Source organism: Labeo rohita, chromosome 24 (assembly GCF_022985175.1).
Source record: "Labeo rohita strain BAU-BD-2019 chromosome 24, IGBB_LRoh.1.0, whole genome shotgun sequence".
NCBI classification, from domain to species: domain Eukaryota; kingdom Metazoa; phylum Chordata; class Actinopteri; order Cypriniformes; family Cyprinidae; genus Labeo; species Labeo rohita.
The window spans coordinates 10,209,586-10,233,519 of record NC_066892.1 but is presented as its reverse complement, the minus strand read 5'-3'; the positions used below and the strand labels follow the sequence as shown (position 1 = coordinate 10,233,519).

The 23,934-nt window shown below is 31.4% G+C and overlaps 1 protein-coding gene across 1 annotated transcript in view; it reads right to left on the bottom strand.

Annotated features, from left to right (window-relative positions):
• fndc3bb (fibronectin type III domain containing 3Bb) overlaps positions 1-23,934 on the bottom strand; it is an 87,972-nt gene that overhangs the window by 44,058 nt on the left and 19,980 nt on the right. Inside the window, exons 4-6 of the mRNA XM_051098587.1 lie at positions 5,151-5,227; positions 2,275-2,506; positions 316-591 (exon numbers count right to left, since the gene is read on the bottom strand). Coding sequence (XP_050954544.1) covers positions 316-591; positions 2,275-2,506; positions 5,151-5,227 — 585 coding nt within the window. The remainder of the gene's footprint in view (positions 1-315; positions 592-2,274; positions 2,507-5,150; positions 5,228-23,934) is intronic.

Sequence of the window (23,934 nt, the reverse complement as noted above, 5' to 3'; positions counted from 1 at the left end):
CTTCCGGCACTATCTACTGTTATCCAATGTGTGTGTCACACTAAGAGTAAGTGCTGACACTGATATAAAGCTCAAAAACAAAGGCTTAGAGGTAAGGACCCCTAAAGCTGCATAGATATGAGGCTTTAAACAACAGATGTGGATAAGATCATCGACTCATCTTGTCAGAGTCAGCAGCTCTGACTGCTTTTATTTGAGTCCAGCTGACACTGAAAATTATCCTTTGTTTTCGCTCACAGCTGTTGCCACATGTGAGAATGACATGAGAATAAAATCAGCAAGATGTCTTAATGTTTTAAATTCAACTTAGCTCACCCTGTGGCTCGGTGTCTGAGTGTTTTGGGCTTCCTCTGGATCTACGATCTGGCCTCTTGTTGCCAGGGCTTCCTCCTCCTCCGGGGCTGCCGTGGCTCTTGCTGTAGCCGTTAGCGGTGGTGGTGCAAGCCGTGGTGTTCTTGTAGCTGCTGGACAGCGGGCTGGTCACCTGATTTAGACCTGTACGCTCCACCGGCTGTTTGAGCTTCTTGGGTTGAGGTTTACAGTACTCCTCATGAGTCATGAAAGTGGAGACGTTATACAGCGGGATGATCTCTGAAAAAAGACAAATATTGTAATTAGACTATGGAAAGTACAAAGCAGAGCTGCAAAATGATTAGTCGCAATTAATCAATTCAAAATAAAAGTTTATGTTTGTATACTATGTGTGTGTACTGTGTATATGTATTATGTATAAATAAATACACCCATATATTTGTATATATTAAAAAAATATTTGTATGTATTTATATGTAAACACTTTATATTGATAATAATTTAAATATAAATATTTTACATATGACATATTTTTCCTTAATATAAATATATGTGTGTGTGTGTGTATATATATATAGATATATATATAGATATAGATATACACACATACAGTACACACACATGTAGTATGCATAAACTTTTATTTTGAATTGATAAATCGTGACTAATCATTTTGCAGCTTTAGTACAAGGTAAAATCATCGTATACGCACAAGCACAAAAATGTATATAATATATAATAAAAAAATAAAAAATATCTTTATTGTTATTGATATACTTTACACTGTATTTTATATTCAATTTACAATATTCGATAAACAATTTATATTGTAGTTTACAAAATTGTGTTTTATGCATCTTTGTGATCTATGCATATGCACAGAAATGTTAAATAAGTAAAAACACTAATATTTTATATAAATTTTCTATTTAAAATTAACATAAAAATATATATTTAATATTAATAACATTTTACAGTATATTCAACATACAATTTATATTCTAGTCTACAAAAGTAATTTTTAAAGTTTTTTTAAGTAATTATAGTAAAACAAATATAATATTTGATTAAAATATATAAAATATTGTATATACTACAATATTTATATATTTAAATATTTTAATATATATAAATTAATATTAAAATATTGTATATGCACTATATGTATATATAGATACACACGCACACTATTTTATATATATTACAGTATTTTATATATATATATATATATATATATATAATTATAAATTGTATAATTGTATATATATAGAAGTACAATATTTTATATATATTTTATGTTATGTATTTATACACACACATGTGCATATTTTAAAATGTTATATATAATTTTTTATATATATTGTATATACTACTATATATAACATATTAATACAATTTTTATATATATTACAGTATATATATATATATATATACACATATATATATATAAAATTGTAATATATAAAATATTGTATATATATGTTTAATATTATAATATACAACAATACAGTATCGTATATATTTTGTATAGATGTATACACATACAATATTTTTTATATAATATCAATATGTACTTAAAAATAAATAAGTAATAAATAATAAGTAATAAAAATAAATTAATTAAAATATATATATATATATATATATATTTATTACGATGTTATATATTATATTTTTATATTAAAATCTAATTACTAAGTATATAAAATATAAAATATTTTTTATTTTATAAAGAAGTCCTTAAAACCACAAGTTCAGTCAAGTGTGTCCCAACTTTTACTGGCAATGTATGTTTGGATTGGTTGTGTTTTCATAGCTTTGTGTGGTATTTCTCTTTCATGTTGAGCTTGGTTAGGACAGTGTTATGATTCAGCACAAAGAGATGGTTGCCCATCCTCATTGAAGTATGTGTTTAAATAAGTGAATAAGACCTTTAGTCTGCTGTGGATTATGAGACTTTACCTTCTGGGTAGATGGGTGGCAGTCGATGCTGATAAAACTGGTGCGGTGGCACGTCACCGGGGCTGACTGGAGGATAATATGACGTATGCGAGGCTGGAATAAAGTGTGGGTGCGTCAGATACGGAGGGTGAATGTGGTGGCTGGGGGACAGAGCCGGTGAATAACTCGGAGGGTAACATTCAGAATGAGGTGTGACCACAACCCTCCGCACGCCCGTGTTGTCCTCCAGAACCTGAAAATACAAACATGCACAGACGTCAAGCCAAACAATTTCCAACCTCACAGGCTCTCTGATGTCAGCTATTAGTGCCCCACCCGACAAATAACACAGCCGGTCTCCGGATCTAACGTGCCAGCAGTTACGAGGCAACCACAGACGTTCAGTGCCACTTTAAACAAAGGGCAGGAATGTAAAAGTAAACAAAGCCTACTTCTAATGGAACGGCTATCAAGTACATTCCAATGGAGGAACGCATGCATGGAAGATGCTTACAGGAATCACAAATCTGCTGGTACAGTTCACATGAGAGAAGTCACTGATCTGAACATATAACCCGATGACTTTAGGATCACCCGAGGTTAGAAGGTGAGGTTAGTGACGACAGCAAGAAGCCTGTTTGTATCTGCAGGGAAATCAGTATGTTTTGGGTTCAAACAGTGAGCTATTAAAGCACTTAGACAGTATGTACCTTCAAGCCTCCCTGGGAAGTTTTGTAAGTTCAATTTTTGTAAGTTCATATTTTCATAGTCCGTAATTGATGTATTGTGCATTTAAGTAATTGAAGATGAAGTGATTAGTGGTGTTTTCTGGCGAACTTTGTAGCAATTCTTCATCAGCGGTTGACAAAATGTGCACAAAGTGTTCAATCAACATTTTATAATTAAAAATTACGGCCAATAGCAATTAGATTTCCCACCTTAAAGCAGAGGAAAACCTTTGTCTGACATGTGGGGAAAACCAGCACAAATTTATTTTTGAGTTTGCATATTCTGGCACATACAAAGACTGATAATGTCATATGTTCATTTGTGCTCATAAACTGGGAAAAAAACGGAACATCACAGTGATTTTAGAAGACTCTGGAATGGACAATTGCTGTTTAGACAAAATATATTTTTAAATTTAAAAAATTTTTTTTTTATTTTATTTATATGAAAATTTGTAAAAGTTTAAGTTCATTCAAATTAAATTTTAGTTTAATAAAGAAATGCCTGTGTTATATATTACAATATTTTATGGCATATATATGTACAATACATTTTATATATTACAATATTTATATATAGCATATTACGATATTTGATATTATATATATGTGTGTGTGTATATGCAAAAATATAATCAATTATAATTATATTTACATATATATAAATATATATTGACATTTTAATGAATTGACATTTATATTGACATTTTAATGAACCAAAACTATAATATAAAATATTTTAACATTTTATGTCTATAAAATATATAAAATATATTGTACATATATATGTCATAAAATATTGTAATATATAACATGCATTCTTTATTATATATATATATATAATAAAGAATGCATGTTATATATTACAATATTTTATGACATATATGTACAATATATTTTATATATTACAATACTTATATGATTATTATACAATATTTTTATAATATATATATATATGTGTGTGTGTATATATATATATATATATATATTATAATATTTATATACAACATATTACAAAATATACATATAATATATTTTAAATCATTTTTATATATATTTTTTCTATGTCGTGAAAATTGTTAAAATATTAATTTTAGTATTAACCAGCATTTTTAGATTAAGTATTAATTTAATTAAATCACCTCAGAGGACTACAAAAATAAAAATAAATCTGAAATCTTAATGTCACTGTGAAAATATACAATTTAAGCATATCTGGACAGGTAATTACCTCATAAATAGCACCAAAGAAAAGCTACTTTTTTTTTAAGTAACAATGGATGCATTCAATTAATCAAAAGTGACAGTAAAGACACTTATAACGTTAAAAAGATTTATATTTCAAATAAACGCAGTTCTTTTGAACTTTTTATTCATCAAATAATCATGAAAAAATATTTTTTTAGTTATAATTTTGAATAATAATACTTCACAATATTACTGTTTTATTATCTGTAAATACAGCTGGGTGAGCACAGCAGACGTCTTTCAAAAAATGTAATGACCCCAAATGTTTGAATTATATTGTATGTTGACTGTACATTTAGTTCATATGCGTTTTGTGTAGCGGTAAAGAACTGATAAGGTTAACGAGAAAAAAAAAAAATGCTTTAGCCATTTTTGAGGGCATATGCTTGTGCAATAAAACATTTCCCATCATTTTCTAAGGCAACAAAGCAGCAATTAAGACACGTAATGAGCATTATTATCACTTCATTTTGACGCACTTGTGCTTAAAAGCTTCCATCTTGTTGGAAAGTTAAAAGAGGAAAAAGAAACAGCCTCGTTCTGCCCTTCACATTCGATAGGAATGCGCTAATGAATCATATTCACACGAGTGACCTTTGTGCCATTATAACCCCCCCCCACTGATTTATTACACCCACAACTCAAACCCTTTTTCCTGCCCTCTCCACAAGAGTTTTTTGACCTTTCTACTGAAATGTCACTACTGCCGACCTTTAGCAAACTCTGGCTTGACACTGTTCAGTAAAGATGAACAACTTGGAATTTTGAGCATGTTTAACTGTTGTTTGTTTGGTCGCTGCAGCATTCTAGAATCACACTTTGTAAACGTGTTTCTAAGAGAGAGATATTCGCCTACGAGGGGTGAAATCACATCCTTATTGTGCGAGAGACGCACAGCCCTGACCCATTCCTGCCGGTTACCTGGGAGACGTAGCCAGGAGGAACGTGGATTGGTGGAATGGAACCGTTTGGTGACATCATGGGAACTTCAGCAGGCCCTGAGGCAGAAAAAAGAAAAGAGAAGAAAGCTGTCAATCAAACAGTAACACAATGCTGACTCCGCCCCCTCATTCCATCACGTAATACAAGACTATGCAAAGAAAATTCCAGGGGCTACGAGAAAACAGCGAAAAAAACAGGAATGCATTTGAAATAAGACACGTATATGCTTAACAGATGGAATTACTTAAGTTACTTCATTAATAACTTAAGTTAGTAAGCTAATGTTTCTGTTCTCGTTACTGTATTCCATTTAAGCAACATGTACTATAGAGCAAATCTCAACTGCGTAATTGTTTACATCATATATTGTATCTATTGTACCAGCAACATAGACATAACATATATAAAGCTGAAATAGAATTAAATAAAGATTAAATAAAATTAAATAAATAGAAATAAAATAAAATAAAATTGGTAAAATAAAATAAAAATAACAAAAATAAAGCTAAGATTAAATTAAATACATTAAAATAAAATAAAACAAATAAAATAAAATATTGGATGGGAAACTTTAACTTAACTTAAATGAAAATAAAATAAAGCTGAAACAGAATAAAATAATGAAATAAAATAAAATGAAAATAAATTAATAAAATATTGGATGAGAAACTTTAACTTAAATTAAACTAAAATAAAGCTGAAATATAAAAAATAAAGCTGCAATAAAATAAAATAAATAAAATAACAAATATTGAATGAGAAACTTTAAATTAATTTAAATGAAACTAAAATAAAGCTGAAATAGAATACAATAAAGCTGAAATAAAATAAAATACATACAATAAAATATTAATAAAATATTGAATAAGAAGCTAACTTAACTTAAATGAACATAAAATAAAGCTGAAATAGAATAAAATAAAGATGAAACAAAATACAATAAAACTAAAATAAATTAAAAAATAAAAACTTTATATTAACAAATAAAATAAAGCTGAAATTAAATAAAATAAAGCTGAAATAATACAATATAATAAAAAATAAAATAAAATAAAATAAAATAAAAAAACTGCGGGAACTTAAGTTAAATGAAAATAAATAAAGCAGAAATAGAATAAAATAAAGCTAAAATAAAATACAAAAAAATAGATAAAATATTGGATGATAAACTTTAGCTTAAATGAAAATAAAATAAAGCTGAAATAGAAAATATAAAGCTGAAATAAAATAAAATAAATAAAATAAAAACTATTAAATGAGAAACTTTAAATTAAACTAAAAGCTGAAATAGAATACAAAGCTGAAAATAAATAAATAAATAAATAAAATATTGGATGAGAAACTTTAACTTAAATGAAAAAATAAAATAAAACTGAAACAGAAAAAATAAAGCTGAAATAAAATAAAATAATTTAAAATAAAAAAAACTGAATGAGAAACTTCAAATTAACTTAAATGAAAATAAAATAAATCTGAAATAGAATAAAATAAGCACTTTACAAATGTGTGTATTTAACCATTCAAGTATGTATAATTAAAAACAACTTGACTTGATTTTTGAGCCACCATCCCGCAGGCCTGTATTTTGTACCCTGACACTGGGTTAAACAAACAGTTTAAGGCATTGTTTATGGTTTCACCGCAGTCAACGCTGTAGAAATAGAGCCATCAGGTCCAACTGGTGCGCCGCAGGAAGAAACGGTCACCGCCAGCACACAAACCCTCTCTGTTACGACTCTCAAGAGACGTCAGTGAATGAAACCCCTCCACCCATCGCCCCGGCTGTTTGTTGTCAGAATATAAAGCTCAGAGATGCGACTCAAACGAGTACCCTCATCCGGGGCTCGTGTAGCCGAGGGCCACCAGCTGTTTTAGACATCGGCGTTTCCTTCAGACCCTACAGGAACCGTGGCGTGACGGCCTCCGGCGCAGTAAATCACCAAGTCGCCCTGATGAATTTTACAGTTTCTCCTCGCTTTCTCCCCCATCAGTCAATAGCGGGGTCAGTATCTCCAGCTAGCGGTTGCTGGGTTTGAATAAGACCCTGTTTGTGCTTGTATTGAAGGGGCTTCACAGGAGTTTCTTCAGCGGCCGGGACGGGGGAGGGGTGTGTGTACACAGCGATGTGTGTGGGTCGTTTCACCGGGACGTGAGTGTATACGCACGGCGGCTTAAAATAACCTTTTCACAGGGCGACGTGTACAGAGCACAACAAAGTCCATTGAGATTGGCCCGCGCGTGTTTGGAAAGGGTCTCGCGCAGGTATGCGGCTGCAGGCCCCCCTCTCTCTCGCTCCTGTGAAAAGCTGGGTTTGAGGTTTTGGGGGGGGTGGTGGGGGGGGGTTGAGATGACTGAGTGACAGGATTGTATCACAGGCTCTTAATATGAAGGGCCCTTTCATCCTTGACCCACAAAGAGAGAGAGAGCATGAGAGAAAAGGATATAGAGAAAAAAGAGAGAAAACTCAACACAAGCATTCCTCTACATCGATTGAAGGGGTTGAAGGGATGGATGGCGTGAAGGCTAATGAAAAGAAAAACAGGTTTAAAAAGACAGAACGGAACGAAAGCTAGATTTTTACTATGCATTTTTGGAATTTCGATAGCCAATCATAAAGATAAAAAAAAAAAAAATAAATAAAAAACCTAAACCTAAAAAATAAATAAAATAAAATATAATACTGGATAAGAATTTTTATTAACTTAAAAACAAAACAAAGCTGAATAAATCAAATCAAATACTTTAATTTAAACTTTAATTTAATTTAAACGAAAAATAAAGCTGAAACAGAATATAATAAAGCTGAAATAATACAATAAAACAAAGCTGAAACAGAATTAAATAAAGCTGAAATTAAACAAAACAAAATACTGGATGAGAAACTTGAACTTAACTTAAATGAAAATAAAATAAAGCTGAAATAGAATAAAATAAAATATTAAATAAAATATTAAATGAGAAACTAACTTAACTTAAATGAAAATAAAATAAAGCTGAAATAGATTTAAATAAAGCTGAAATAAAATAAATCAAAACAAAATAAAGCTGAGATAGAATTATAGCTGAAATAAAATATAAAATAAAATATTGGATGAAAACTTTAACATAAATAAAAATCAAATAAAGCTGAAATAGAATTAAATAAAGTTGAAATAAAACAAAAAATAAAGCTGAAATAGAATAAAATAAATAAAATAAAATAAAATAAATTGGATGAGAAACCTTAACCTAACTTAAACGAAAATAAAATAAAGCTGAAATTAAATACAATAAAATAAAATAAAATAAAATACTAGATGAGAAACTTTAGCTTCACATAATGAAAATAAAATAAAGCTGAAATAAAATAAAATAAAATAAAATATTGGATGAGAAACTTTAACTTAAATGAAAATAAATGTTTGCTTGGTAACTAACTAAACTAAAACAAGTTTAATTACTAAAGTACTATTTAAATAAATATTAAACAAAAATATTAAATAGAAATGTTGTACTTAGGTAAAAATTGTACAAATCTAAAATTCTAAATTTAAAATAAACACTTAAACTGTGAAAATAAAAAATACAAAGTAAAAAGTTATAGTTATTTCTTACACTATATATCTGTATAGACACACACACACACACACACCTTTGCTATTTCTTTTGCTTTATTATATTTCGAAAAAAAAAATTTGACAGACCTAACTACACATTATCATAAGAAATATGTGAGGCTTGCAAACTCACTACCGTGATGCTAGATTGTCATGAGAGGCTGCTATATTGTGGCTAAGGTGTTCTAGGTGGATGCTTACTGGCTTAAGCAAGAAGAGGCAAACCTCAAGTCTCTATGACTCTATAGTCTATAATTTTTTTTTATTATTTATCATCCGCTAGGCAGAAATCGCAAGTCTGACCACATGATTTGAGGTATCATTCATGCTCATAACACAAAGCTATGTGCAGGTTAATACTTGAGTTATGGATGTGAACAAACCCCAAACCCTAAGCATGAGCAACAGTAAACATTTGAAGAGCAGCAAGAGAGACAGACAGAGGTGGATGTAGGGAAACGGGGGGGTAAAACTGCTGGATTGCCAAGCTTCTCAGGAGGCAGTCGAGGCAGAGAGCCTCTTCAGCAGAACAAACCCCTCTTTGTGCTTCAGAGAGAAGCTCTCACCCCCACTGCAGGGCCTACTGGGTGCTTCATAAAGTCCACTCAGTGCTGCTGGGGGCCGCTGACACACCACCAGTGTGTGCGAGCGCACGTCCTCATGCGTGTGTATTTTTACTCAGATAAACTCTCGAGGAAAAGCTGCCAAGTGGCGTTTTCGGTTTCTTTCTTTTTGCAGAAGCTGTGATTGACAGTGCGTACATGCTCATATTCATAGATCACAGAGGAGCGAAACGGAAGTTCAGTCTTCCACAAACTATCAGTTCCTAAGTGGGATCCACTAATTCACTGTGGAGCGCTAGTTTGGCCAGACAGGGAGACGACGGGCAGAAAAGAGCAAAAGAAAGGGATGTTTCTGGAAGGAATGTCTTGCATCAATCTGAGGGCCACTGGGCAAAGAAAGGAAGTGCTTTTTCTGCAAGGCTTTGCAAATCTGATCTGTGTTTTTGAGCAAGCAAGCGAGTAAGTTCGGGAGGGTGTGTGTGTGCATGAAGGACGCTGTAGGAGAGAAAAATCACTGTTGAGATCACTTTAACATCTCCTATGTTTCTCCTAGACAACAATAAAAATACATGGATAGCAGATGGAGGCTTTTAATGAGGTCTTGTAGCTCTCAAACAACCCTGATGTTCCTCAGAGGAGATTTTAAAACTTTTGAACTACTCAGATTATGACACCTTTGAACAAAAAAACAAACCCAGACATTTAAAAATGACAAAAATCAATAAATAACAAATGTGAATAGATAAAAATAAAATGATTTTTAAAAATGAATAAATAAACCAAAATAAATACAATTATTAATAGGTAATAAAAAAAGTAAAATAAAAACTTTAAAAACTCAAGATACTCAGATTGAAGCTACTCAGATTGACACCTTCGGAATAAATAAAATAAAAATAAAATTAAAAATGTACATTTCAAATAATTAGATAATAATAAATAAAATTAGTAATAAATAATAAAAATAAAATAATTAAAAACTACTCAGATTGATACCTTTGATAAAAAATATAGTTATTTAAAATAATTAATAAAGACTAATAAATAAAATGACAAAATAAAGTAAAATAAAAACTGTAAAAACTCTTAAACTACTCAGACTGACACCTTTGCTTTAAAAAAACATAAACAATAAATGAATAAATATGAATAAATAAAATAATACAAATAAAATGACTTAAAATGTACAATTAAAATAATTAATAAATACTTATAAATTAAATGACTAATAAATAATACTAATTAATACATTAGTAAAATAAAAATAGTAAAAACTACTCAGATTGACACTGTCAATAAAAAGCATATAAGTAAATAAATAAAAATAACAAAGATGAATAAATAAAATAAAAATAAAATAATTTTAAAAAATGTAAATTTAAAGATACTAATAAATAAAATTAGTAATAAATAGTAAAATAAAGCAAAATAATTTTAAAAACTCTTAAACTACTCCGATTAACACCTTCGATTAAAAACATACAAAATGAATAAAAATAAATATAAAAATAATAAAAATAAAATAATTAAAATGTTAATTTAAAATAATTAATAAATACTAATAAATAAAATCATTTTGAATAAACAGAATAAAACAAAGTAAAATAAAAATAGTAAAAACTCTTAAACTACTCAGATTGACAGTCAATAAAAAGCATATAAGCAAATAAATAAAAATAACAAAGATAAATAAATAAAATTAAATTAAAATATTTAAAAAAGTCAGTTTAAAAGACACCAATAAATAAAATTAGTAAGAAATAATAAAATAAAGCAAAATAATAAAAAAAAACTCTTAAACTACTCGAATTAACACCTTCGATTAAAAAAAATACAAAATTAATAAAAAAATAAATAAAAACCAAATAATTAAAAAAAAATGTAAATTTAAAATAATTAATAAATACTAATAAATAAAATCATTTTGAATAAATAAAATAAAGTAAATTAAAAAATTTAAAAACATAAAAAGGGCAAAAAATTTGCAAATAACAAATATGAATAAAAAAATAAAAAAATAAATTATAAAAAATGTAAACGATAAATAATTGATTAAAAATAATTATTAATAAATAACATTATTAGCAAATAATAAAGAAAAAAAAAACAGAAAACAAGAAAGCTTAGTGCAATTAAAAAGAAAATCAAGTCAAAATAAATCTATGCTCTCCACATTTAGTTTTGCAGCTCTGTAGTTGCACTTTGACAAGCATTGCAAAAACTGACATTTCAATTACATTTTTATATTTTCTGCAACAAATGCATATGAGTCAAGTGCAAAACTTGGTTGCTAGGTGGTTGCTAGGACTGTGACTTTAGGTCAAGCCAAAAGAGCCCGACCAGTGTCAATCTACCCAAAAATGACATCAGTATTTTCACGTCATTCTCAACTTGTATGACTTTATTTCTTCTGCAAACCACAAAAGAAGATACTTTGAAGAATGTTGGTAGCCAAACCATTCTGGTTCCCATTGACTTCCATAAGGACAAAAAATGCAGTGGAAGTCAATGGGAACCAAAACGGCTTGTTACCAACATTCTCTAATCATCACAATCTGGAACGACATGAGAGAGAGTAAATAACAGTCTTTATGATATTCTGGGCCTTCCCTCAATATAAATCGAGCAGAATTTTGGACGGTTTTATCATCCACCACTACAAGACAAGAATCAAAAGTCTAAAAACGCTTCAAAAAGGTGATTTAGAACAAATCCCAAACCCAACAATAATAAAAACGCCCCACTACCAACAGCGATCTCCCGAGCCACGGAAAAACAACCCATACGAAGAACACAGCATTCAGCTGCACCATACCAATTCATTTTCATCAATGAGAGAACAACATCCAGAGGTTGGACAAATGTTGAAAGACACTCTATAATGTGATCCATCCATCAGAGTTTCTTCTGTTTTTCATTTCGAGCAGACGAAAAACGGCAGAAATCCAGACCTGAAGTCGATCTGATTATGTATATAGGAGATGGAGAGGGTTTGTATGTGTCTCAGTACATGCAGTGTGTGTTTTCATGCGTCTGCGATTGCACGGCCCATTGTTCTTGCTGTAAACACTATCTGTCTTTCTCCATCCAACGAGGAAAATTCGCAGCCCGGGGAGCCCGACTGTTTATCCAACGGACGCACTGATCAAGAGGACGTATTTGTGTTTTGCAGACCCTGGAGGCATTCAATCATTTCCCTACACACACTCTGTCCTAATTCAAGCACCATTATAGAGTCTCTCAGCTCAACTCTTATGAGAAACAAAGGCATCTAGAGCTGTAACGATAACAAAATATAAAGCAGAGGTCATTTTGTTGTAAGTGACCTCTGGTGAACTCGAAACACTGTTAAACTGCAGACGGTAGAGCTATGCTTTCCTGTCTGCATTCACACAGGCTCCAATCTCAGAGTGAGGTGTACTGCAGTCCCAAATATTTACTATGAAATGTTTGTATTCGCATTAATGAAAGTTATTGCAGTATTCTTGGCGGGCTGCCTTGAGACACACGCTTTTGGATGGGTGGACAAACACACACTTTGTTAAAGGTCCAAATACAAGTCCCACAGGTAGAGATCTCAGAACTGTGAAATCCCTTTCATAATTAATTTTTATAAAATTTGTTTATACACAGTGACATTTGTATGTTATTAAACATTTTTTCTAAATCAGGCACTCCACTCCATCATTTCATTCATTTTCATCAGTGGTGCTCCAGATCTCCTGATGTAAAACTGATTTCACCTGTACAAGTCAAATATATATAAATATATATATATATATACACAAATGATTCAGCATTTCTGTGGCAATTATTGAGAGACTGGTACATCGGTAAGAGTCAGACTAATTCATTTGCTGATATTTAGCCATCTGACATCAGACAAAGTGTCATATTTTGCTTGAAAATAAAAAAAAAGACATCCTAGCAATGCTTTATTTCAAATACTGTACTACAGTTTTAGTGTTCACTGAAAAAAAAAAAAGAAAATAAATTATATATATATTTTTTTAGTAAATAAGTAAATAAACAAATTATTATATTTTATAATATTTTAAACTTTTACACTTTTTAACATGTTACTAAAATGTGTCTGCTGGTATAAATAAATAAATACATTATTTTGACATACACAATGTATCTAATGTATCTACTATATATATATATATATATATATAAATTTGTCTGCTGTTAGAATTAAATAAATAAATAAATAAATAAATAAATGATTTTGACATATTTCAAAATTGGCCATAACGTTACTAAAATGTCCCTGCTGCAATAAACAAATAAATAAATTAATAAATTAATTAATTATACAAATATATTTCAAAATTGACAATATATAATTTTATAATATATATAAACATTTTTAATGATTTAAACAGTTTTTAACATTGCTAAAATGTGTTTGTTGGTAGAAATAAATTAAGTGATTTTGACATTTACAAATTTACAATATATTTTATAATATTTATAAATGTTTTAAAACAGTTTTTAACATGTTACTAAAAATGTGTCTGCTGGTAGACAAATAAATAAATAAATTTGACATTTCAAAATTGACAATATATTTTATAATATATATAAACACTGTAATGTTTTAAAATGTTTTTAACATTTTAATAAAATGTGTCTGCTGGTGGGAATGAATAAACAAATAAATAAATAAATAGTACATTTCAAAATTGTCAATATATTTTATAATATATATAAACATTTGTAATGTTTTACTAAAATGTGTCTGCCAGCAAAAAAAAAAAAAGAAAGAAAATAAATAAATAAAATAAATAATTTAATAATTTAATAAATTGACATATTATTATATTATATTACATTACATTACATTACATTATATTATATTATATTATATTTTAAAAAAAATTTCATGTTTATTCTGAAATGTAATTGCTGGCAGAAATAAAAGTACTATTTTTCTCCACATAAATAATTTCAAAGGTTTAAAATAAAGAAACAAAAAAAATTCTCTCTCTCTCTCTCTCTCTCTCTCTATATATATATATATATATTTATTTTTATATATATATATATATATATATATATAGCTAAAATGTACTTTAATATTTATAAAATTGACTTTTACATTTTAATTTCAATATTTTTTTTTTTACAAATTCATAAGATAAAAAGAAAATATTTCCAGGATGCACAGATGTAGCAAGCAGATACAGAAATGAAAGCCATTAAATTATTAAGATACTGGCCACAAATGAATGTAATATGGGATTTGGCTGTGAGCTATTTGCTATGAGACATTGAGATGTTGATTCAACTGAGTCTAAGACAAAGCCCACCATTCAAAGCCAAAGCAAAACGTCCCAAAACCTGCAACACTCCAAACAGTCTGTCTAGAGATCCACCCTGCCTTGTGAACGGTGAGCCCTGTGGATATGTAACGCTTGCTTGTGAATTCCCAGCATGTTTGGGGTGGGAGGGTGTTGGCTTTCAGGATGTGCAATAAAAATCGTCCGCAGACTCATTCAGCTCTTGCGCGGAGAGCGTTACGCAAACAGCCCTCCAGGAAAACGCGACTACAGTACTTCACGACTACCCTCCAGCCGCTCCCCCTCTCAGCAGCTGATTCATCCTGCCGTGGACGAGTCCGAGGAATGACCTGAATTACTCCCAGTGTCATTGATAAAAGCCCATTCAGAGAATTAGACCAGGGTGTCGCTATCATGCCAGGCCATCTCTGCAGTTTCAAGGCATTGTTTTCATTTCCATGCTTCCCATCCTGAGTTAACAGGGTGAGAACTTTACCCTCTCCCCACCCAACATCCGTGAAAAAAACCAAAAGCAACGGAAGCCGGAGTGAATCACGCAACGATAAAGACGTGCCTCTGATTTATAGCTACTAGCCAATGATTTCGCTAGCTGGCGCAGAGATATGCTTTGACCTCGCTGAGGCTGAAGGGACTCTTGTGTAGGGTGATTCCCTAGTGAACGGGGAAGGAAAATTCTGTAGGAGGCAGACCTGACCTTCTCAAACTCCAGCTCCTCTCCAGCCCTGCACGCCTGATCACTGTATGCCTCCGCTGATGGACTAGGCAGCACTGCCGTTCTCAACATGGGGGTTTATTAGTAAACTTTATTAGTTCCTTTAACCTTTAAACGCTAGAGGTTCTGGTACAGATCTGAGTCCGTTTGATGCTAGAGTTTGGTTTGTTTGGCTGACTGGTACATACCAGTGAGTGATTCAAGTAAACACAATTAGTACAGCAACATTCACAAACAACTGATTTTTATATTTATATTTATATTTATTAATATTTTGAATTAGCTTTAAGTTTTATATTTTAAGTTTTCTTAAAATGTTATTTTTAATTTTGTAATTTTGTTATGTGCTTTTATTATTTGTATTAGTTTTAGTTTTTTTATATTTTTATATAGTTTTCTGTTTTTTTTTTTTATTTTGGTTTTTATTTCAGTAATTTTAACTAAACAAAAATGAGAAAAGCCACGTAAATTTTTTTCATTTTTATTTTATTTTAGCTTTATTTCAATTAACTTTATTTTATCACATTTAATCACAAATTATTTCTATTTACCTCTCTCTTTAATTTTTATTTCAGCTTTAATTTCAGTAATTGTACTTAAATGAATATTAGAAAAGCTGCCTTAGCAACTAACTGAAATAAAATTAACTTTTTTATTTAATATATATTCTGTTTTATTTTAATCTTATTTCAATTATATCCTTTTGTTTTTTTTTTTTGGTATTTTAATATTTTTTATTTAGCTCTCTATTTATTTTTATTTCAGTCATTTTACTACTTCAACTAAACCAAAATTAGAAAAGCCAATTAAATTAACTAATTAACTAATATTTATATTCTATTTTATTTAATCTTTATTTTAATTAACTATTTCAATTATGTGCTGTTATTTTTATTAGATTTGTTTTCTTACTATTTCGATTTAGCTGTATTTATTTTTATTTCAGTTATTTATTTTTATTTTTTTAGTACTTCATTAAAGTAAATAATATTGAAACAAATGAAAATCACAGCTGAAACAAAAGCGTTTAAGTTCCTTAAGGTTTTAATTCAATTTAATCTATTTCTATTTTATTTTATTTCAGTTCATTTTATTTCAATCATGTGCTTTTGTTATTTTTATTTGTTTATATTTCTATTTAGTTTAAATTTTTAAAAATGTATGTGCTAATGTTATTTGTATTAGTTTTACTTTTAAATATTTCTATATAGCTTTCTATTTACTTTTATTTTAGTTTTAATTTCAGTCATTTTAAAATTTCCAAAAAATAAAAAAATAAATTAGAAAAGCCAATTAAATTCAAGTCTGTTTGTTTTAAAGTTTTAAAAGTTTTTTTTTTCCATCTAATATTTATATTTTATTTTATTTCAACTTTATTTCAGTGAATTTTATTTCAGTCATGTGCTTTTGGTATTTTTATTATTTCTTGATTTTAATATTTCTATCTTTCTTTATTTATTCTTCTAATTATTTCAGTTTTAATGTCAATAATTGTACTTCAACTTCAACTTGGCTTTTTTCAGTTTTTTTATCTAATATTTATATTCTTATTTATTTCAGCTTTATTTTAAATAACTTTATTTCAATCATGTGCTTTATTTTTATTAGTTTTGATTTTTCAATATTTTCAATTCAAATTTTCAGTACTTCAATGAAAATGTAAAATGAAATAAATGAAAAAACTAAAACAAAAAGTTCTTTAAATTTTTTATTTAATTTAATCTTTTTCTATTTTATTTCATTTCATTTTATTTCAACTATGTGCTTTTATTTTTATTTTTTTTATATTTCTATTAAGCTTTGTTTACTTTTATTTTGCTTTTGACTTTTAGTAATTGTAGTACTTCAACCTCAATTTAAAAAACTTAAACTGATTTTATTTAATTTAGTTTCCAAGGCATCACTCCTTTTTTATTCGGGTTTTTCATCTAATATTTATATTTTATTTCAGCCTCATTTCACTTCACAAAAACAATTTTTAGTTTTACTTTTAGTTCTTTGGAAGAACATGCACTGATGAACTCTGCTCTAGACCAGAAATGTGTTTTAAAAAAAAGCCATTCAGCTGAATTTTGACGTCATGTTGCTTTCAAGCGTACTATAGGTAAACAAATATAAAGATGCAGAAGAAATACTGCTGCGTGAGAGAAAAAAATAGGTGAAAGAGGAGACTACCATGGCAGACCTGCTCTGACATGCTCTGTGCTCAGGAAGGAGTTTCCTTTGCTCTGACATGATCTACAGTTCAGACTCAAAAGAGATAGAGGGGGCGAGAGAGGAAGACAGACAGAAGGAGAGAGAGAGAGACTCTTAGATCAGCCCTGTCTGGATGAAGCCTGTCACGTTCATAAATGCTGCCATTGTCTGACTAAAAAATTCCTTAAAAAGCCCAAACTCTGCTCACATTACTGCAGACGGAGATCAGGCTCAGTGCGAATCCTTAATTTAAATATATCCCAGGATTAAAAGCAGATAAAGACACAGAGAGTGGATTTTAAAGGGCCAGCTCACCCAAAAATGAATATACTTTTATTATTCATTCACGTCGTTTCAAACCTGTATAAGTTTCTTTCCTTTGTGGAGCACAAAAAGTACATTTCTGAAGAATATTCTGAGCGTCAAGCTTCAAAAAAGACACAAACACACTGTGTAAGCATCATAAAAGTGATTTATATGACTTTTGCACTATATTGCAAGGTTTCTGAAGTCATATGATGACTTCATGTGAGCATTTTCTTCAAAAATGTACCTTTTTTGTTCTGCAGAGGCCGTGAGGATGACAGAATTTTCATTTTTGAGTGAACTGTCCCTTTAAGAACGTGCAGATTAAATCTGTGATGTGGGTTTGCACAGGTTAGTAAACCAGAGGAGGGTTATGGAGTTCACTCTCATGAAGTGCACACTCATCCTGTTCGGGCCGGGCAACGCAAACTGTGCCAGTGAGCTGGCAGGGACCGAAGGTGTCAGTCTGCCGGGTTTGTTTTTATGCGTGCCCTTGTTATCCTGGAACTTGAGACTACGATTACCAAACCACTGCCCCATGAAGGCACGCAGAAAGCCTGCTGCAGGACACAGCGGTAGCTGAAAATAGTAGGTCAGCAAAAAAGAACGGAGAAAGAGCTGGAGAAATGAGAAAGAGAGAGAGGAGGAGGAGGAGAAAAAACAAACGGGTGGAATGTTCCACTGTGTAATGTTCTGGAGAATGTGGCGGCAGTAGGTTGAAAAACCAGGGAATTAGGATACAAAAACGTTTCAACGAAACAAGCAGCAGAAGTTGAATAAAAGAAAAATCACAACTGAGATCAACTGTTTGCCCTGTACACCAATAAGACTAAAATGAGAGTGAATCAGTCATGTTTTTCTTTCTTCAGAGGTTTTTGAGGAAAACATTCCAGGATTTTTTTCTCCATATAGTGGGTTCAATGGGGATCAGTGCATTCCAAACTGCAGTTTCAATGAAGCTTTAAATGGCTACACGATCCTCGCCGAGGGACCTTAATAAGATAAGGATCTTAATAATGGTCTTATCTAGCTAAGCGATCGGTCGTTTTCTAAAAAAATAAGCATTTATATAATTTTTTTTAACCGTAAATGCGTGTCTTGCACTACACTGTAAAAAAAAACAATTTGTTGAGTCAACTTAAAATAATTTGTAAGGTGGCTGCCTTAAAATTTTAAATTTAGTCAACTCAAAAAAAAGTTTATGCAACTTAAAATGTTAAATTATACTAAGTGGCAACTTAGATAGTTGAATCAACTTAGGGGTTACTTACCCATCTGTTAAGTTCAGCCAACACAAATATCTAAGTTGTTACTTAGTACAACTTAACATTTCAAGTTGAATAAACTTATTTTAGTTGACTGAACTTAAAATTTTAAGGCAGCAGGGTAACAAATTATTTTAAGCTGACTCAAACTTTGTTTTTTATTTTTTACAGTGTAGCTCGACCTCACGCATTACATAATCATGTTGGAGAGGTCACGTGTGATGTAGGCAGAAGTACCGACCCGGTGTTTACAAAGCGAATGTGCAAAGAAAGTCAAACGAAAAAGGGGTAAAACAACGATTTTGGATGATTTAAGTTGGAGGAAAAAATGAGATGGAGTTTTTCGCCCTACTCTACCTTTTTGAACCGGAGAACACAGACGAAGAACAAACCACACGTGACCTTTCCAATATGTAATGTGCGAAGTCGCGGACATGAGAAAGCGTAGCCTGAAAGTTTGAAGCAATTGTAAAAGTTTGAAGTTTGAAACTTTAGATGGATTAGAGAGACGTTACTAGCATACTTTTAACATGATTAGCATGTTTTTAAGCATGATTACCCTGCTGAAAAGGCTGGTTGGCTGGTTTTAGCTGTTTTAACATGTTTCTAACATTGTTAGAATGTTGTTAGTATACTATTAGCATGTTCTTAACATGTTTTTAACATGTTGCTAGCATGATTAAAATTTTTCTAGCTAGAAAAAAAAAAAATTCACATTTTTAACGTGATTGCTAACATTAATGAAAAAAAAATCCAGCTAAAAAACACATAAAACCAGCTGATTTAGTAAAATTTAAAAAAAGTGAGAAACAGTTAAATCCAGTTAAAACCAGCTGATTTAACAAAAAGCCAGCTGAAAACCAACTAAAACCAGCTGGTTTAGCAAAACACAGTTAACAACCAGCTAAAAGCAGTAGTTTCAGTGTAAAAAAAAAAAAAAAAAAAGCACAGCTGGTTGTCTAGTCTTAGCTAGTTTAGTCTGAAAACAGCTGGTGACACTAGACAAAACCAGTCTTAAGGGTCAATTTTTTGAAATTGAGATTTATCTGATTATCTGAAAGCTGAATAAACAAGCTTTCCATTGATGTATGGTTTGTTAGGATAGGACAATATTTGGCCGAGATACAACTATTTAAAAATCTGAGGGTGCAAAAAAACAAACCATTGAGAAAATCGCCTTTAAAGTTGTCCAAATGAAGTTCTTGGCAATGCATATTACTAATCAAAAATTAAGTTTTGATATATTTACAGTAGGAAATTTACTAAATATCTTCATGGAACATGATCTTTACTTGATTTTTGGCATAAAAGAAAAATGTATAATTTTTACCCATACAATGTATTGTTTGTTGGCTATTGCTACAAATATACCAATGCTACGTATGACTGGTTTTGTGGCCCAGGGTCACATTTAAGCTTGGTCGGTCTTTTAGCTCCCAGCTTGACCATTTAAGACCTGACCAGCTAAAAAGTGGCCAAAAATCACGTTAAAACAGCCTGGGAGACCAGCCAGAAGTTTTATAATGTAACACGTTTCTAACTAAAACAGGATATTTAATCAGGAAAAAAACGTGGGTGGGACTTGATTTTATCCATCAGGAACTGATCGGTCATGATCGGGTTATAAATAAAAAAGGGCTTGATGATGTCAACCAAAAAGGAAAGTCATTTCAGAGGTGAAGGAAGTTTTGAAGAAAGGGTACAAAGATTTTTTCCCTCTGGACTAACATGCACCAATGATTCATTCACAATAATACTAGGAACGTTTATATGAAAAAATAAACAGGATCTGTTTTAATTCCACGCTGACTTTATGTCTCCCAAGATATGAAAGAGCAACCTCTGAGAGCTTCATTCAAAAGGCCTTTAAAAAAAGCATCAAGGGTGCCAATAGATTTGGAAAAGATTGGCATATTCACAGACACACACGCACAGAGACAGCACGCCACCAAAAGGACGTGACTGAGACACAACGCTGCCCTTCTCCTCAGACCTCTCTCTCTCTCTTTGCTTTTCCATGATGCACACAAAAATCCACTGTTCCTCAGCGGAGTGAGTCAGAGGAATGGAATTGAAGCTCTGCTATGATCATCTGTGCGGCAGAGGGGGTTTCCTCCACCAGGAAAGAGAGCAGACCAGATGAGAACACTCACACACTAAACGAGGGAAAAAAAAAAAAAAACACCAAAACGCCATAAAAAGGAAAACAGTGCAAAGAAAAACAGGAACAACAAGGAGCAAAGTGGGGAGAGCAAAATAACCTGAACTTGAGTTAGTGAGTTTGAAACAAGCTGCATTTTTTATACTACTAACCACCATCTGTTCCTGGAACTCCTGCTCTTTGCTGTTTGTAGCCGCTCGGGCTACTGTGGGAGGCGTCAATGTCTCCTAGCATGTATATGCATCTCTGTGCATATAAAACTCACTCTGTGTGTGTTTCACTATACAGAGTATTCTGCTGCTCTGATTTATTACTACTATTATGATAGCAAGACATTCATCTTCAGAACACAAATCAAGATATTTCTAATGAAATCCGAGAGCTATCTAACCCTGCATAGACAGCAATGCAACACATTCGAGGCCCAGGAATGTAGTAAGGACATTGTTGAAATAGTCTATGCGACATCAGTGGTTCAACCGTAATTTTATGAAGCTATGAGAACACTTTGTGCCCTCAAATGTGACGTGGTATAAGGATCTTATTATAATATTAACGCCCCTTAATCTGCATGTTTCCACCCACAGCACCGACAACAGTGTATCAGTTCTAATGCCATGGCAAAAGTTCGAGCAACATGCTAATTGTTCTGTCGTTGGCTGCACAGACAAGCAGTGGATTTATTGATTTATTTACTGTATATAACGCTGCCGCCACACACATCTAATATAAACATGCAGTTTCTTCACAAACATAACTGACTGTTTTTGTAACTTGTGCGTTTTTAACTTAAACTTGTGTGTATTTGACCGTTTAAGTGCAATATGACATGAAAGAGAACTTAGTTTAGTACTCACATGCTGTGTGACAACCACTTTCTGTGCGCGTGTATCAGAATTTTAAACTAATATGGTTTAAAACGCATGATTTCAGTGTAACACACATGATATTCAAAACCAAACTGATGTTTTTAGCAGAATATCTGAGGAAGAAGCTGTAAAGGCACAGCCCTATTATGGAAAAGGGGGCGGGGAGCAGCAGCTCATTTGCATTTAAAGAGACATGCATGAAAAATAAAGGTTTTCTTAAATATATACTTGCATGTGTGTATTTAAATATACATAATAAATATACACAGCACACACATATATACAATGTAAACAAAAACTTATTTTGGATGCAATTAATCGTGATTAATCATTTGACAACACTAATATATTTATATTTACATAACTGATATTATATATATAAATATTTTTAATATATAAACAGCATATTTTTCTTAAATATATACATGCATGTGTGTTTTTATATGTATACATAATAAATATACACAGTACACACACATATACAAACAAAAACGTTTATTTTAGATGCGATTAATCACAATTAATCGTTTGGCAGCACTAATTTTGAGCTGAAACTTCACAGACACAGCTGAGGGAGTGAGAGCTAATGTAACATCTTTCTCTCGTCTGACCAACGTAATCAATCTCTCGTTATGTTTTTCCTCTTTTGGAAAGTCATAAAAACGCTATCATGAAATATTTATTTTGCTATTAGAGTGAATGGGAACTCAAAATTACATTTGGTGTGGTTTCCATTCACCACTGTTGGAGTTTTAGACATGGTACCATGGCAAAATATTTTTTTATAGCAAAGCTTTATTATTACAGTCTTCAGTGTCACACAGTTCTTCAGAAATCATTCTAACATGCTGATTTGGTGCTCAAGAAACATTTCTTATTACCAAAGTTGAAAACAGTTGTGCCACTTACTATTTTGAGGAAAACCATGACACTTTTCTTCAGAATTCTTAGATGAAGAGAAAGTTCAAAAGAAGCATTTATTTAAAACAGAAATCATTTGAAACACATAAACTTCTAAACTGTCACTTTTGATCAATTTAATGAAAGACGTTCCACAGCTCGGTTAGCACAGTAACAGCTTTTCAAACTTCCCTGCAGACATTCTGCATATTCCATTCAGGTCCTGTACAAAACTCCAAAACAGAGAGGAGCCAGACGCAGTGTTTTATGATGCTTTAACATAACTAAGCAATGTGACGTTCATCAAGACCAGCATGTCCCACAGCGAGATCAAAAGCCTGCGCCCCCCAAGACTAAAGTTACGTCCGTGTTTTGTCTCCCCTGAGGCCACAGGCGACTGCCGCTAACCTGGAAAGAGTGTTGGGCCAGGTGTGATGTGTTAGCAAAGCCTGATCTCCACATGTACACATTCTTTCAGAAGTTTTCCTTCGCTTCTAGATGTCTGCCCAAGGCCTCTTGTGTTCTCGACTATCAGAAGGGAGACACATTTTTTGCACAGAGTTTTTTGGGACCATGGCGGTTAATATTAGACATCTGCCTTTTGGAGTTTTGTTTCTCAGAGTTGGAGGAAAGGGGTGAGGGATTGGGGGGCCACAGAGAGGGGGGGAGGCCTCCGAGCCACATCAACAGGAAACATATTTACGCAGTGCAGAGAAAAGGAGTGAAGGGAAGAGATAGCACTGGAATACAAGGACGCAGAGAGTGTTTCACAAAGTGAATCAGGTGAACTTAGTCAATATGCAAATAAATAAAATCAAGGAGAGCGAAAAAGGGTCATTAGTCTGGAATGCATGCATGCATGAAAGTGTGTGTGTATTTTACACGCCTC